At 40.7% G+C, this 17,058-nt stretch overlaps 1 protein-coding gene across 12 annotated transcripts in view; it reads right to left on the minus strand.

Annotated features, from left to right (window-relative positions):
• Window positions 1-16,634, minus strand: part of PPP1R9A (protein phosphatase 1 regulatory subunit 9A) — a 311,463-nt gene extending 294,829 nt beyond the window's left edge. For 11 of the 12 annotated variants that reach the window (XM_082693612.1, XM_082693611.1, XM_082693620.1 and 8 more), the window contains exons 1-2: window positions 15,882-16,014; window positions 12,521-14,146 (exon numbers count right to left, since the gene is read on the minus strand). In XM_082693612.1, coding sequence (XP_082549738.1) covers window positions 12,521-13,915 — 1,395 coding nt within the window. In that variant the 5' untranslated portion in view covers window positions 13,916-14,146; window positions 15,882-16,014. Of the gene's footprint in view, window positions 1-12,520; window positions 14,147-15,881; window positions 16,015-16,324 lie in introns of those variants that run through there. The other variant, XM_082693613.1, reaches the window with a different exon arrangement.
• Between the last annotated feature and the right edge of the window lie 424 nt (window positions 16,635-17,058).

The following is a 17,058-nucleotide window of genomic DNA, read 5'->3' on the forward strand; positions in this document are numbered from 1 at the left end:
ACTTTTGTTAAGAAGAACAACAGGAAACTACATATTGGCTGGTGTTTTATGACAGGAAACATATTCAAAAGGACACTGTGGAGTCTTAGAACTCAAAATCCTGTTTTTAGCTGAAAGCGTGCAAATGTTTTCATAGGATTACATATAGCCAAGGTACTAAACTTGACATCTCTACTCTCTCAACTTCTGAAAGAGAAAAGCTCTTGAGGCTCAGTAATTTAACAGGTTAGAAAGAAAAACATGTCGCAGAATTATTAGGCTTTTTAAAAACAAATATTTATTATTTTTATTAAGAGTACTCATTAAAATATACTTTTCTCTTCAAATCCAAAATATATGCTCAGTTTTTAAAAGCATACTTTTACACACACAATAACAACTAATGGAAAGTAACACCTATGCAAATGTTATCATCATAATTTAAAATACACTGAAATATGTCCCCCCTCATAATATTCACAAGCTTAACCACAAATGCAGGATCAATTTTACCAAGGATTAAAAAGTATGCACTTAATGAATTCAATTGCCAAAAGTACGCCCATTTTCTTAAACCAACACTTTTTCAGTATTCCATAAATTTATACTCCCCAGATTTTTCTGTGACATAATGACCTCCAAAGAAAATGACAATAAAAATTAATCATTTTAATCTTGGACGATATGAAAAAATGTTTTTGTCAACTTCTTAAGTTGTTATCACTGATCATTCCAATTGTGTTCCCATCACCTTTTTTTACCTATCATTAAGAGAGGAACATTTGCTCGCTGTAGAAAATTTAGTAGCTCTAGAAAACTATAAATAATTTTTTTAAACATCACCTTTATTCTCTCCACCCAGGAATTACCATAGTTAACATTCTGACATATGTGCTTTCAATCTTCATTCTAGGTACAAATACACTGAAAGTAAAATGATGATAAAAATGCATATTAAGCTGACAATTCACAGACCTGTACGCCTGGGGTAAATAATAGATTATATGTTATTAAAAAAATGCATATTAAGTACTTAACCAATCTTTTTACCCTACAGTATACTGGGTATAGCAAGTCTTCATCTTTAAAATTTTAGAAGACATGACCTGTAATACATTTATCCTATTACTCTACATGCATATATCATAATGAATTATTATGACATTACTATGAATTATTATGACTATTATTAGACATGTCAGTTCTTTCTACCAACTTTCTACCAAGACAAATAACAACTTTGATGTACTCCTTACCAACAATCATTGACCAAAAAAAACACATTGACCATAAAAACAACACTCAGAACTCATATCCAAAAAAGGCCCATAAACACATGAAAACATTTAAGCTCATCAATGTCAGCATAAATCATACAAATTATAGAGATGTTTTTCACCCACCAAACTGAAAACTGTAAAGCATGTAAATAACACCAAGTTATTGGTACAGGAATTGTGAGAAAACCATTCCAATGCAATGCCAATTATAAAACTAATACAACCTTTCTAAATGATAATTCAGGCAGTATGTATGTGAACAGCTTTATTTTTTTTTAAGATTTTATTTATTGATTGATGGTCAGAGATCACAGGTAGGCAGATAGGCAGGCAAAGAGGGAGAGAGGAGGAAGCAGGCTCCCCGCTGAGCAGAGAGCCTGATGTGGGGCTTGATCCCAGGACAGTGGGATCATGACCTAAGCCGAAGGCAGAGGCTTTAACCCACTGAGCCACCCAGCACCCCTGTGAAGAGCTTTAAAATATTTTAGCCAATAATTTTATTTTTAGAAATCTATACTAAATGATCACAGATAATTCCAGATCTTGAACAAAAAACTGTATATAGGGTTAATTCCCTTTTAATGCTAATCCAGTGTTAAGCACATATATCAAAAGTCAGTGAAGACTTGCTCTATGTTATCATCATTTTTGTATTCTGCTTTCCCTATCATTTTGTAGATTTTCATTTCTGATCCAGTTTTTGTTTTCATAAGGCTTGTTTGTGTGTGTGTTTTCAAGTTTAGTGACTAATCTTGAAATTTCTAAGAGGAAATGGGCCCTCTGGGGATAGTATATTATATTATAACTCCTGCACAATTTAAATTGTTGCACTTTATTATTCTACCTACAGAAGAAACTTCTAAAAATAAATCCATCTTATGTATAGTGTACAAGATGATAGTGAAACACCCTACAGTAACTTCTGCCATTTCGCCCCCCTAGAAATGGGTTCTTTTAAAAGTATATGTAATATATATCAGTTGATTCAAAGAGCAAGTGTGAATTTATGTCTTTTTCTTTCTTTATGAAACAACTTTGCACATCCATTTTATCTGAAACAAGTGGTTGGTAAAAGAACCCATCAATACAGCACTGACTCACAGGTTGATCTTAAACACCAACCAATAAACCTGCCCTTCCCTTCCCCCAGCTGAGGTCCCTTACAGTGGAAGGAAAACTCTTCAAAACCCCAAACAGGTACCTCTGATTCTGAGTACAATTTAAAATCCTTGTATTGGGGCAACTGGGAGGCTCAGTCAGTTAAGCACCTGCCTTCAACTCAGGTCATGAAGCTAGGGTCCTGGGATCAAGTTCGATGTCCTGCTCCGTGCTCAGCTGGGAGTCTGCTTTTTCCTCTCCCTCTGATCCTCCCACCCCCTCAAATAAATAAACTCTTAAAAAATAAAATAAAATCCTTGTATTCAAGATTAGACAAATTTTCAAGCATGAATGTACCCTCTGCAGAACTCTATCCTGACATACTTTTGAAAGAGGAACAAGTAAAAAGTAAAAAGTGACTTTTGGAGGGCAGCTCTTAAGTGGAGAAAAGAAGGGTCCACCCTACTGTACAGTGACAGATCTGAAGGCACAGAGTCACTCAGTTTCTCAGGGTTATGCCAGTCCAAAAGCCTCACCGGGAAAATTCCACAAATAGCTACTCTGCAAGCCTCTCACCTGGTCACTCCTGGAAAGGAGCCTCTTAATCATGACTCTTTATCTTTTAGACCCTTGCCAACCACTACATGTTCCAATCTAGCCCAGTATGTTTCGACTGGTATAGAAAACATCTTGGAGGATCAGCTTTCCCCAAAATAAAACTCTTATCTGACTTTAAAAAAGAGAGGAGACTAACAGGTCTATGAGCCATTTCATCTAAAACCACTTTTCCTGATACATAAATATATGGGGGAAAGTTTTAACTCTACAAATGCTTTTCTTCAATCCCTCTGAAAACAGATCAAGTAAGGGAAGAACAAACCTTTCCTCCTCCTGAAATATAAAATTTCCAGGTATCTTTATACTCGGCCTGATTCATTGTCCTTTTTGTAAGAATAGATGCGTGAGGAGAGAGCAAGTTAGAGTGAAAAATTGGGAATTTTGAAAAAAAAAAAAAATATATATATATATATATATCAATATCTCAATCATGTTGAACCGTGCTATGAAGCTATTTCCAGAACAAAAGTAAGTGAAGCAATTAATATGTCAGCAACTATATTACAAAACATTTCTTTATTCTTAAGGTTCCTCAGCAGGGTGTTTAATATGTAGTTCAACCCATACTTCCAAAAGTTGAGTTGCTCTGAAAAACTACTCTATGAAAATGTACTCCCTTGGATTTAAAATTTTAACCATTTTAGGGGCGCCTGGGTGGCTCAGTGGGTTAAGCCGCTGCCTTTGGCTCAGGTCATGATCTCAGGGTCCTGGGATCGAGCCCCGCATCGGGCTCTCTGCTCAGCAGGGAGCCTGCTTCTCCCTCTCTCTCTCTGCCTGCCTCTCTGCCTACTTGTGATCTCTGTCAAATAAATAAATAAATAAATCTTTAAAATATATATATATATATAATTTTAATCATTTTAAACTATAATTTACAGCATAAATAACATTGTCACGAACAACTAATCTAAATTCATTTCCATACTGCAACCAAAGATGTCCATTTCCCTTTGAAATAACAGCACAAATATGTATGATAGCAGTACTTACTGTACAAATCTTTTTAAAGGATAATCAGAAAATCACAAGATGTTAACACTGAGCAGGGGTCTTTTACAAGTAAGACAGCCTCCATTATAAATAAGAAAGCCAAGGCCTCAAGAGGCAATCCGTCAAGTTTACAGAATACCAAGTCACTCTTGGTGTTACTTTCATTACCAGTTAATAATATTTAACAGCCATCTAGATACTATGCTTCAGTAAATAACATGCAATAAACTAAATGAGTGCCTGCCCCAAATTACTCATCTCATAAATGGTTACATTACGAATAACAGCAAGTATGGCATATGAAATCTGTATTAAAATATGAAAGAATGAGGAGAATTTTAAAGATAAAGAGTGAAGTTTGTCTATGAACGATCTCGCTGAACATAAAAGAATAATGAAAGCAACAACGTCAGAGCAGTAGGATGGAAAGAAGCTGATCAGATCATCGGAAAAGGACAAGGGTCCCTTGTGCTCAGGCCACTGCAAACATGAAATCAGCATTAGTGCTCTCCGTGCCTTTGACGACAGCCCGCGCTGAAGCAAGCACTTAGGCTCCATCAGTAGCAATTTCAGATTACATGCATGGAAGTGCAGTATCCCACACAAGGGAGCTGTTCCAACCGTCCTCTTCGCCACGGGCACCGATCTTCCTCGGTTTACAAATACCCTCATCCCCTCCTGGACCCTGCTGTCTCCTCAGCTTGATTTTTTTTTCCTCTCCATGAAACTGCATAAGGGCCAGACAGCATCTGTTGCTCCCACACCTTGTCACTTGCTCTTTAGACCATGTCAGCACCCAGAAAATTCTTTTGCCCCCTGCTCTTTAGACTGTCCTACAGTCTGACGTCCTCAGGATAACTTAAATTTTAATATATCGCGGGGTGCCTGGGTGGCTCAGTGGGTTAAGCCTCTGCCTTCGGCTCAGGTCATGATTTCAGGGCCCTGGGATGGAGCCCTGCATTGGGCTCTCTGCTCAGCAGGGAACCTGCTCCCCCCACCTCTGCCTGCCTCTCTGCCTACTTGAGATCTCTCTGTGTCAAATAAATAAATAAAATCTTTTTTAAAAAACACGTAAAAAAATTTTAACATATCGTAAGTCACATTCGTTGTGTCTCCTACGTTCCTTTCAAAGAGCATGCCCCTGGTTCCATTTATATGAAAAGTCCAGAAGAGGCAAATCCATAGAGACAGAAAGTGGATTAGTGCTTGCCAGAGGATACAGGAAGAAGGGGAATTGAGAGTGACTGCTAACAGGCACAAGGTTTCTTTTTAGGGTGATGGAAATGCTCTAGAATTAGATAACAGTGATGGCTGCACAACACTGTGAATATACTGAAGGCCATCAAACTGCACGGTGAGTGTTATGCTATATGAATTTTAGCTCAATAAAAAGGTTGCCAATTAAAAACAAACAAAAAAAGTGCATCACAATGCTGTACAACTACACACATACACACACACACACACACACACACACACAGCATTTCCCTCCTTCTAACTTCCCTTTCACCTTGCAAAATAATAAACTCCCCAAAAGTGGGAATTATTAAGGCAGAAGCCAAATGATCATCTGTCAGCAATGAGCTACTGAAGAGCTAATGGGAGTGAGGGGGAAATTACACTAGACTACCGCGAAGGGTTTTTCATCTGTAAATTCCTATGTCACAAACCACAATGAAGAAATGAGACTCGGGGAAAAATTTTTAAGTAGCCAGGAAGAAAAAATACGAATCATCCCTTCCCATTCAAAATGGGAACTGTGGAATATAATAAAGCAAAAGAAAAAAAAGTGCAATAGGTCCAAAAAGGAAGAACATAGAAGACTAAGAAAAGAATATTAAATAGAAAAGCAAAGAAATTAAGTAACAGCTCAAAAGCCAAGAAATGATATTCAGAGTTTAACATAGCAATGCTTGTTTTGTTTATGCAGATACTATCCCATAGCTAACTGTATCTCTCTAGAAAAATTCCAAAACCTTTTTTGTCCTTGAGTGGTGAAGAAGTAAGATGTTGAAAAAAAAAAAATTTCTAATGCAGATGAGACTTAAATCAGATTACTACCGTTGGGCATATAACTGCGTTAATAAGGTAAACAAGGCATGGATAACATAGGAAGTTATTTTCCCCTAAATACAGTCTCTTCCCTTTAAAATCCATTAATGCCAACAACCAGTGTCCTTTGTGAGGAAGTTTAGAGGGGAAGATAAAAATTATGGCTGATACAAAAAACAAAAAACTAAATCTTTCTACTACAAATAAATGCCAGCAAACGTCTGTAATAGTTTGTTGTAGAAAAGAACCCCTTTTTGCAGACTAAATGACCAGCATTTAGTAAAACAGAAAAGAGGTATTAGTCTACACATTCAATATTAGAAAAGGGGTACATTAAAATATTTGTACATTAAATGTGTATAGTACATTAAAATATTTGACATATTTACCTGGTTATGAATCAAGACATCAGAATGTTAAAGGAAGTCCAATTTAAATGTTACGAAATCAAAGTTATCCAAAGAAAAACAAACTAAATAAGACAACAATCCTATACTCTTCTCTAGTTTATTAATTTAGGCTTCCAAAAAATGAAAGAAATGGAGTTTCTGAGTCTATCAAGAACTGCTTCCTCCTGCTTTTTTTATAATTAAAAAGATTTTCTTAAAAAGCTCACATTAATAGTTTGCAAACTGCTATTTAATTTTCACTCTAGATTTAGCAAGTTCATCAGATATATCTCAAATTTACTTAGAGTAATGTTTTTTTCGAGCATATTTTCTACAACTTATATTAAGAAATATGTCAGGCACCTGGCTGGCTCAGTCAGTTAAGCATCTACCTTCAGGTTATGATCTCGGGGTCCTGGGATGGAGTCCCGTGTCAGGCCCCCTGCTCAGCGGGGGTTCTGATTCTCCCTCTCCTTCTGTCCCTTCCCCTGCTTGTGTTCTTCTCTCAAATAAATAAATAAAATCCTCCAAAAAGAAAAAAAAAAACCAAAAACAAAACTTAACACTCTTGTATAAAACTCTTGTGTGGTCTAACACAAGAGTCTATGATGTGACATTTTAATGACCCAAATTTTTTATGAATTTAGAGGTCATAATCCACTCTTGTATCCACAACTATCACGCACCTTACAACTTTACACCTGCGTCAGCTTCAAAGAACACAATTCCACAAAACCAGCTATAGCAGACCAATCTGAAAAGCAAATGTGTTAAAGGATTCCCCAACATTTGGTGACCAGCTCTTGTCAGCAGTCAGAAAACTACTTCACAATCATATTCCAAAGAGCGATCTGTTGACCAGCAGCCTCAGCACACACTTGAGATCTTTTTAGGAATCCACAATCTCACCTGAGACCTACTATTTGTGAATTTGCTATATTATTCAACAATATTAAATTCTGTTATATAGATCAAGAAAACAAATGGGGGGGCACCTGGGTGGCTCAGTGGGTTAAAGCCTCTGCTTTCAGCTCAGGTCAAGATCCCAGAGTCCTGGGATCGAGCCCCACATCGGGCTCTCTGCTCAGCAGAGAACCTGCTTCCTCCTCTCTCTCCGCCTCCCTCTCTGCCTACTTGTGATCTCTGTCTGTCAAATAAATAAATAAAATCTTTAAAAAATAATAATAATAGGGGCACCTGGGTGGCTCAGTGGATTAAGCCGCTGCCTTCAGCTCGGGTCATGATCCCAGGGTCGTGGGATCGAGCCCCGCATCGGGCTCTCTGCTCTGTGGGGAGCCTGCTTCCTCCTCTCTCTCTCTGCCTGTCTCTCGCGGACTTGTGATCTCTGTCTGTCAAATAAATAAATAAAATAAATCTTTAAAAAAATAAATAAATAAAAAATAAAAATTAAAATAAAAAATAATAATAATAAAATAAAATTTAAAAAAGAAAACAAATGTGATGGTCACTAACGCTAAGTAAGCTAATAACTTAAGGAGGTAAAGGCCACACTCAGAGGCTCAATTAGGTACAGATAATAACAGCTTATAAGCTTCTAAAAACGAAGGCAAAATTTTTAAGATGTGCTAAAAATAGTTAAGTTAGTAAGCGGAAAGACATTCCAAAATAGAAAATATATTGATGGAACAAACAAGAAGTTCCCTTGCAGAAAGAAAAGGGATGGAAAGACCAAGTCATCCTCGTGCCATCTCTGGACTGCCAGATACGCCATCTCCATTCCAGCCACCCACCGAGGCCGCCCCACCTGGTCTTATTTCAGACTCACAGGTGCCTGACCCAAGAAACACAAATAAAACCCAGGGAAACTGGCAAAGCTACCGCTGTCTGTAAGCGTACTTGTACCGTCTCTCCTCTGTAGAGCAAATACCATGATATCATGAGCTGAGGGGATTATTAGTATGTGGAGCCCATGCTCAAAAATCAACTCTGGTCCTCATAACCGCACCCTTAGTGGGAAGGGTGATGTGAAAGTGAGAGGGCTGGCATATAAATACTGTGTACCTGGGCCTCAGGTTCCGTGGTCCCACCAAAGTTTGCTCCTTACCTGTGTAAACTTTCCCTATGGCTTTCCTCTTGCTTCGGGCTGTGTGTTTTAAACTGATTTGATAAATACTGTGATTCAGACATTTAATCTGGTTGCTGAGCCTGTCTATTGTATAGCCCGTGGGAAAGCTGGTGATGTGCTTGGAGGTTAATCTTTGCATCAAGGTGATTCCCCCCCCCCCCAAGTAACTGCTGAATCAGAAATCCGCACTTTAAAATATCCCCAGGGGTTTCATAAGCATATTAAAGTTTAAGAGCACTGAGCAAGACTATCTGAAGAAACAGAATGACCGAAATTTGAATCTCAGAACTATACTCTGAACACCTCCCAAATAAAAGATCTTATATATGTCCTGTGTATCAACTCGGAGCCCCCCAAAAGAAAGAGAATGCTAAGGGAACCCACTTTCAACAAGTCTCATGTAAGATTTAGAGAAGCACTGCAGTCCTTGGTGATTCTCCTTTGAACCCCAGCTCTGCAAACTCCATACAGCTAGAGAGAACATTCAGAAAGGTAGAGCACAACATACCGTCACATTAACCCTGCAATCTCCTTCTTGCTAAGGGAATTGGGAAAATACCCTTTTTCATCGATGCTAAGTTTCAAGAACACCTATCCAAAGGACATAAGACTACCAGAAAGAGAGAAAGGGTTATGACTGCCTTAAAAGGGTTGCAGTGACCTTAGAAAGAGCATCCAGGAACAGTTCAGGAGAACAGCCCGAGAACCATCCTTCAGGGGCTATCCACTCCCCACCTCCTGGCATTTGCTGACCTGATCAGCTCCAGTCACTTTCTGTATTTATTACATTTTATAGTATATTGCACTGTTAACCCACACGTAGCAAGGTCTCAGTAAATATTCCAAATTAATAGAAAACAATAATGAAAAATGTCACCACTTCTCTCCTGGGTTCATTTAAAGCAAAGCTAATTAATTCAATCTCTTGGTTTTGAGAAATTCCTGAGAATGAAGGCATAATTCCATAGCTCAAATTAGCATGGTTCATAACACTCTCTCACTCCATATTTCAAACTTGGATTTTATATTTTCCATTATTAATCAATCCCACTGTAATTTTCCACAACACTGTGAAACACATCAACCTATCCATTAAGAAACAATCCATTTCTAAATGTCACCGATTATGTATAAGTAATACGTTACACAGGAAAGATCAGCTATCATTTTGATGCTTTCCTAGATCCAGATTTAAGACGTCTCGGGAAAGTATCTATTTAAAAAAATCTATAGAAGAACTGAAATAAAAACTGACGAAATGATCACACACATAAAGATCATACACAAGATGTAAAACAAAAGCCTAAAAGTGTTGAGAATATTTACTCTGGTGAAGAGTAAATGAGAATATCAGGAAAAGAATGTAAAAGTTCTAAAGATCATTTCTGTAAAGAGTATGTCACCTTTGGTTGCTGAAAGAGGCAGTATGTTTAAATTTCAAAAGAAAAGGTTTAGGTTGGAAATCATAATCTCCCATTCTGTAAGTGCAACTTTACAAAAGGAATAATGAAACATACATAGGGAATGGCACAGTGTATTTCCTTCCAAATGGTTTATCAAATCCTGTTCAATCCATGCATTTAGCACAGCCAAGGACAGTTACAGTCCTCACAGGACATGAGACATTTCAGCACAGGTTTTCAAACTGTGCTATATGTGTTTTAAATAACAAGTATTGAAGAACCGATTCAACCAGCTCACATAGGAAAAAGGCAACATTGTAGATTTGCGTGCCTTCTACCTCAAACAGCATGAGCACAGACACATGAAAAGCCTTCAATAAACACTTGTTGAACTTCATTGTTACCACCCTCTGAGGCAAAAATCTTAATTGGAGAATAATCTAAATACTCTCATCCCCAGTACCAGTAGAAAAGGGACTCTCAAGATTTCCAAGTGAATCCACTTACATGTTAAACAGTGAGAACAACAAGAAAGAGTAATTGTCTTATTCATTACAAAGGGCTAAGAATGAATCTTCTGTTTGCAAACTTAATCCACTCCAACTAATACTTTTAACTGCCCACTAAAACCTAGTACATTATCTTTGTTTCACAAACCTTATTCTTGATAAAATGTGTTACAACTTATATGTATGTAATCTATTTCATTCCTTGTTATATAAAACACATAATTTATTACATGAAAATTAAAAGGCAAAATGCTTTTGTTATAAGCAACAGTAGGAAAAAATCACTTGAATTTCAGAATATCTTATCCCAAACCTGGTTTGTTCACCTATGAACCGCCATATTTCAATAAGAAATCCTTTAAAATGCATTAAACCCATCACCATGTATTACATTTTGTGCAGCTCCGGACGCAAATACAAGGCTGGTGCCCCATTTGGTCGAGTGGGTAGTGTTCTAGTTGATAAATTTTCGTTAAGCTGCTATCTCCCATTTGGGAGTTAGTCACTGGTTTTAACAAACTCCTTGAAGAGTTCATTTCAGTTATTCCTGCCTTGCTCAGTGTAAAACAATTTAATCTTATTGCTTTCTTCCTAAGGGGCAGAAAGATGATGCTCAAAGGAGAGCACTTGGAAGGGAACATGCACAGCGAAATTTAAGAACTCCCTGGATAAGCCTGATGGAAAGACACCTCTAAAGAGAGAGCCTAAGACTTGGGGAGTGGGGGGCCGAGGTTTAGGGGAGAGGCTCACAAATGAAAGTGGGAAAACACAGCAAAGAAACTTAGCTTACTCAGAAACCACACTCACATCCCTAGTTATTTTAAACACAGTGTAACTTGGCATGGCCCATTCTGACCCAGAAATTTTGTCTTACCCTAATGAAATGAACTGCCTACTAACACCTATAAATAATTTCATAGATTATTTATTTCAAATTAGTATTTCATAATTAGAGTAAAGTCAAATTTCTCTTTGCTTTGTAAATTCTCTCTCACAGCCTTATATGGAAGTTTCAAAAGAGGGAAATGACAATAGACAGTGGATTTCAGATTCCTTTAAAAGACACCACATCAAATTCCAAATCTATTATATATACACACAGGACAAGCTGGGAGTCCCTAGAAAGTGGTTTCAATCTACACATTTCTACCACCACAACCCTTCGATTCCCCTAGGAGGGCATGCCAGAATCTTAGGACGGAGGCTGATGGGCAAGTACACTTTGAAAAAGCATTCCAGGAGTCTGTGATACTCAACCCACGGCCTCCTGCCCCTCCTGCCATTATCAGCTAATAATGCTTCACCCCCCGCTTCTGATGTACGCTGTGCTATTTCTTCTACACCAAATGTTAAGTAAGTGAAGTCATTAGAATAGAGCATCTGAATTCAATTGGCATTTATCCAGCTTTTAAGAGGTAAAAACATATACATGAATGACAAATCAATTTAATTTCCTTTCATAAAATTTCATTTCAGGGCTACATCACAAGTTCTGAACTCAAAGCTAATCACAGTCATAGCTTTCCAATTAAAGTATTTAAGTCCGCTAATATATTTCCATGAATCAAACTTTCGCTACTAAGTAGCAGTACAAAAAAAAATAGTAAGTTTCAACATTCCTCACAATCCACTTACACTTAAGTAAGAGAGAACTCAAGAATTTTTTAAGCAAGTAAATAAAGACTATTATTTCAAGGTCAACCATGACTTTCTCATTGTACATTATGCCTCATATCCTAGAGGGTCCAAATTCAGAAAATGTTATTACATATGGGTACTTTTAGTAGAACTAGTTAAAGAGGTAATTCTATTTTCAAACTAACACTCCCGGTTTTCCGGGTTCATATTATTCATACTCCAGTCCATTGGAATGTATCTCACAATCCTCAAACTTCTTCAACTTTACTATTAGTCAATACCGGTTTAAGCAATCCTAAAGTATATTAGGAAATATGTGGACATCTCCCAAACTTTTAAAATCACTTGACAACATGTGTATATCAACAACCGTGACTTCCTTATAGTGGTCAAATATTCTACATACATTTAGGCCCAAATACCAAAAAAAAAACCACAACTTGGAAATTTCAAAAACAAACTGAGAAAACATACTTACCTTAATTGGAGCACTACTAAACTTAATTTTCCTATTTGCTGGGATGTCGTCTTCTTCTGGCAATCCAACAATTTCCGAGTATTCCATATCAGGTTGATAGTAACTGTTTTCATCACTCTCTTCCTGCTCATCCTGCTCAGTGCCCGTCTCTCCCCAGTCTGAATTATACCTGGACCTGACCCTGTATACATTATAGTCACTGTGCATGTAAACATGGGAACTCTCAAAATGAACCGAATCTTCAGGTACTTCCTTTCCACACCTGGATCCAGAAGCATCAGCAGAGGTAAAATCACCACCTGCCAGTTCTTTCTTCTGATGCATTGCTGCCTCACTCCCAACTAAATTAGCTTCAGCGTCTTCTAAAGGTTCATTTTGTGGTGAAGGGATTTCAGACTCGGGCATTGCCTTAGTGTCAGCACAAGGTTCTTCAGGAACGTCTCTGTCAATCCCGACAGGAGTCTCTTGGTTGGATGTGGAGTCCTCGGCTTCCTCGCTCTGCTGTGTCTCTTCACTGGGTATGGAGGCTAGAGAGGTACTTTTCAAAGCCACTTCTGGTCCCGGAGTTGTATGACCCTTCTGAGAATCCTCTGCATCATCACCGTGTTTGCTTGGAGGAGACCAAGAATTAGAATCCTTAAGGTGACCAAAAGTGTCAAGATTTGTAACAGTAACAGATGGTAGATTCAGGGGATAATGGCCAGTCACTGAGTATGCGTTGTTCTCAGCCTTCTCAGGAACAATGGCACTGGGGGAATCGGTATTCTCAAACACTGCACTCAGTTGACTCACAGTTGGGGAGACAGCCTCTGTCCGGGAGCTAAGGCTGTCCAAGGAATCGGTACTGCCTCTGTTGGACTTCGAGCCACCCCACTCATCCTGAGGCTCACTCCCTCCAGCTTTCTCTTTCTTTGGGGAATAGCGGTTGTTCTGTCCTGACTCATGCACACTTCTCTCAAACATCTTCCGAGTTTCTGTGAACTTAGAATATGAAGGGCCATCGTACATTGTGTCAAATCTACTGATTCGTTCGGAAACAGAGGACTCCAACTTAACAACCGAGCCATCTGTTTTTTCCAGAAATTCTTTGGGCCTCATTCTTCTCTGTGGAGATGAAGGTCCACCTTTCCCCCTTGTTTTGGCAATGACTGCAGCATTTTCATTGGGTTCCATACCCATCTGCATAAATAGATTTTTAATTCTGTTGACGTTGGAGCCATATTTCCTCCCCCTGCTCTGCTGGGAGCTCTCACCTTCTTTTGTTTTTTGCTCCCCATCTGACTTGGGTTTGTCAAAGGTACTTTTCAGTGCCTGGAACTCAGTTCTATAAGCATTCCTGTGAGGAGAGGCACTTCTGAGAGTGGTTCGTTCACCTGAAGACTCGGTTTTCAACATTTTTACTTCAGGGGTGAAAAGCCAATGTTCATAATGATCAGGAAAAAAAAAACCCCAAAACAAAAAACAAAAACAAAACACCTCTCTTCTCTAATCACCAGTATTTGGTCAAGAAAAAGTACCTCTCAAATGCCATACTGTATCAGTGATCCTCCCAACAGGTGTATTAGGAAATTATTCAGTCAGGGGTTACACAAAATGGCTTTTTTCAAAGCGAGACTAGAGGTTCATCTGTAACAGAAAAGAATGAATTTCTAAATTCATTTACTTATTTGAATTTAAGTTCAGTCAACTAACAATACACTTTTCAATGTGGCTTAGCCATATGTCAAACAGGAAAAAAAATCATTTATTGATAAGGGAATTTAAAAGCCAAGAATTTAAAAGTTATCCCTCTAATTGGCCTTAGATAACAAAAATGTTTCAAACACAATTTGGAGATCCCTACAGAAATCATATACTGACACATATACAAGTTACACATGAGTACAAGTACATAACTTTAGCCTAAGTTTCTGTTGCTTTTGTGAATGACCTTCAAAGAAACCAGCAGTTCACAGATCTTTAAGATATCACCAAACCTTCAGAAAAATGAATTTCATTTGAGGTGCTCCCCATCAGGTAGAATTTATTCTTTCCGTATAAGTACAATTCAAAGTTTGGAATCTATGTTTCCAAAGTCCAAAATATGCTTACAGAAGCTTAGTTCACCCTCTTTGGTCCAATATTCTCATGTACAGCATCCCCCGAGCAACATTAGTACATTTTCAGACCAAAACAAGCAGAAGAAAGTTCTTAAATGAAAATAAGTTTCACTCTAAGTGCACTCACATCTAATATTTGGAAGTTTCCTAAGCGTGGATACTATTAATTATAGAGTGAGATGTAGAATATCATGGGAATAAATGCAGAACGTGACGATCAGAAAGCAAATATAACATGAGCCCTCTTTTCATAGTCCTGATTTGTTCACTCCTCTAACTTACTACAAGCTCAGAATGCAACGCAATGCATGCTTGCTGGTCTCCACTAGCCCACAGCTGGATTTTATATCAATATGCCAGTAATCAAATACTTCAAGATCCGCTGAGGCACAGACAATGTAGCTCCAAAGATTTTTCATTTTGTTTTTGCTTTGTTTTGTCTTTTAATATTAGGCCGAGCCATATCACCCTCACGCACCATCAGCTGAGGAAGCACACACTTTCACTTAAACCGCCTCCAAACTCGGCTTCTGGCCCAGCACGCATGCATGGCCCATGCAGACAAACAAGAAAGGCTTGAGAGTGTGGTGCCTGTTTTTTTGTTTTTTTTTTTTTGTAAAGCATCGACAATCTCCTTGTACCCTGACATTTGTTTAAGCCCTGCACACCCTCCCCTCCCCCCCCCACGTACACCCCACTCCCTCCCCGGCCAATTCGAACCCGAGGGGGCGGGGGCGGGGGAGATGGGGCCGCCGGGGGACTCAAAACCTGCCCTCACAAAAGACAAACATAAATAACACCAACTTGAGAGGCAGCCGGTTCCCAAGCCTGGTTCGGGACGCAATCCCTCGGCCCCGGGGCAGGGCCGGGAGAGCAGGTGACGCCAAGCGCTATGGTAGGAGGTCGCAGTCTAGCTTTGTGCCAAAAAGCACCTGAAGTCCTAACACATTGGCTGCGGCTCCCGGCGGCTGCCAGGCGGATCCCAGTGTGGCACGGGGAAAGCCGAGCTCCCTAGCCACATTAAAAAAAGAAAAAGAAAAAAAAATTACAGGGTAATGATAATAAATCCCTTTGTTTTTCCTCCCAATGTGCCAGGAAACAATAGATCCCACTGATAATGCCTCCGATCCTCAACCTATCGCTCCCCAACCACAACCCACCCCCACCCCCAGCCTGCAACTCAGCCTTTGTACATCCCGATTTTTTTCCTCTTCATCTCCACCCTCCCCAACTCCTCGCCCCGCGCACAGCCTCCCCCTTACCCGAGCGGGAGCCGCCGCCGGCGGGGAGGGTCGGGCGGCCGCGGCTCCCACCCCCCTCCTTAGAGGCGCCCCCCGCCCCACGGTGGCCGCGGCTCTCTCCGCGCCGGCCGGCTCGGCGCCCCTCCACCCGCCGCTCACGGCGCAGCGCGGAGGGCGGCTGCGGCGGCCGCTTCCACTCGCGCCGCGGCCCCCACGCGCGCCCAGCCCGCGGCGGGCGGCCCCGGGAGGCGCGCTGCGCTCCCCAACGCCATTGCGGGCGGGCGGCGGCCCGGGCCGCGACACGCTCGCACACTCGGGCCGGCCTGGGGCGGGGGTCCCGGCGCGGAAGGGGCTTGGCCCACGTGCGGTCACCCGCGCCGGGCCATTTGGGCCGCCCGGGAGCCCAGGTGTAGTGGGGGAGAGGCCGCGGGGGTGAGGAAGGCCCAGGGTAACAGGTGCCTCACCTCGGCTGATGGGATTAACTCTAGGGCCGCAGAGAGAGGGAGCCCGGCAGCAAAATCCCAGGAGAGGGAGAGAGAGAGGGAGCCTCTGGCGGCCAACCGAGGGCGAAAAGCACCGGCCCGAGGAGAGGCCGCCCCACCCCCTCGGCCGCGGGCTAGGGGCCTCCGGGGCCTGGGGCAAGGCCTGCTCTCTTCTCCTCTCGGCCTTGCTGAGAGGGGTTGGTTCGGCGCAAACTGGGCTACCGCCCGGCCCGCTGCTGGGCCCCCACAAAGTCTGCATTAACTTGATGACCCCAGGGCATCTAAAACCCCAGGCCACTCACCAGGCGGGGAAGGCCAACACCTAGGCCACTGTGCCCCGCCTAACACCCACCTTGACCTCAAGTCTCCACTGTTAAAAAAGAAAAGGATGAGGAGGTCTTCTGACGTTCGCGTCAGGATAGAATTTTTCCGACCCCCAACCTCCCCCTTTTGCCGCTACTCCCCCTTCTCCACCCCCCACCCACCCAAAGACCGGAAGTGTTACAGCCCTGGGGCAAAATACGAAACTGATCATGACGATCAATGTGGATTTTTTAACCAATCCTCCCAAATATTCCACAGGGTAGAAATGACTAAAGGATAATTTTTGAAGAAGGTAATACCGTAGCCTCTCATGGACATAGAAAATAAAAATGTGTCCGAAATATCATTTAACTCATTAATTAGGGAGGGAATCGCAAGATGTTACAACCCAT

Source organism: Mustela nivalis (assembly GCF_964662115.1).
Source record: "Mustela nivalis genome assembly, chromosome: 12".
Lineage (NCBI taxonomy): Eukaryota > Metazoa > Chordata > Mammalia > Carnivora > Mustelidae > Mustela > Mustela nivalis.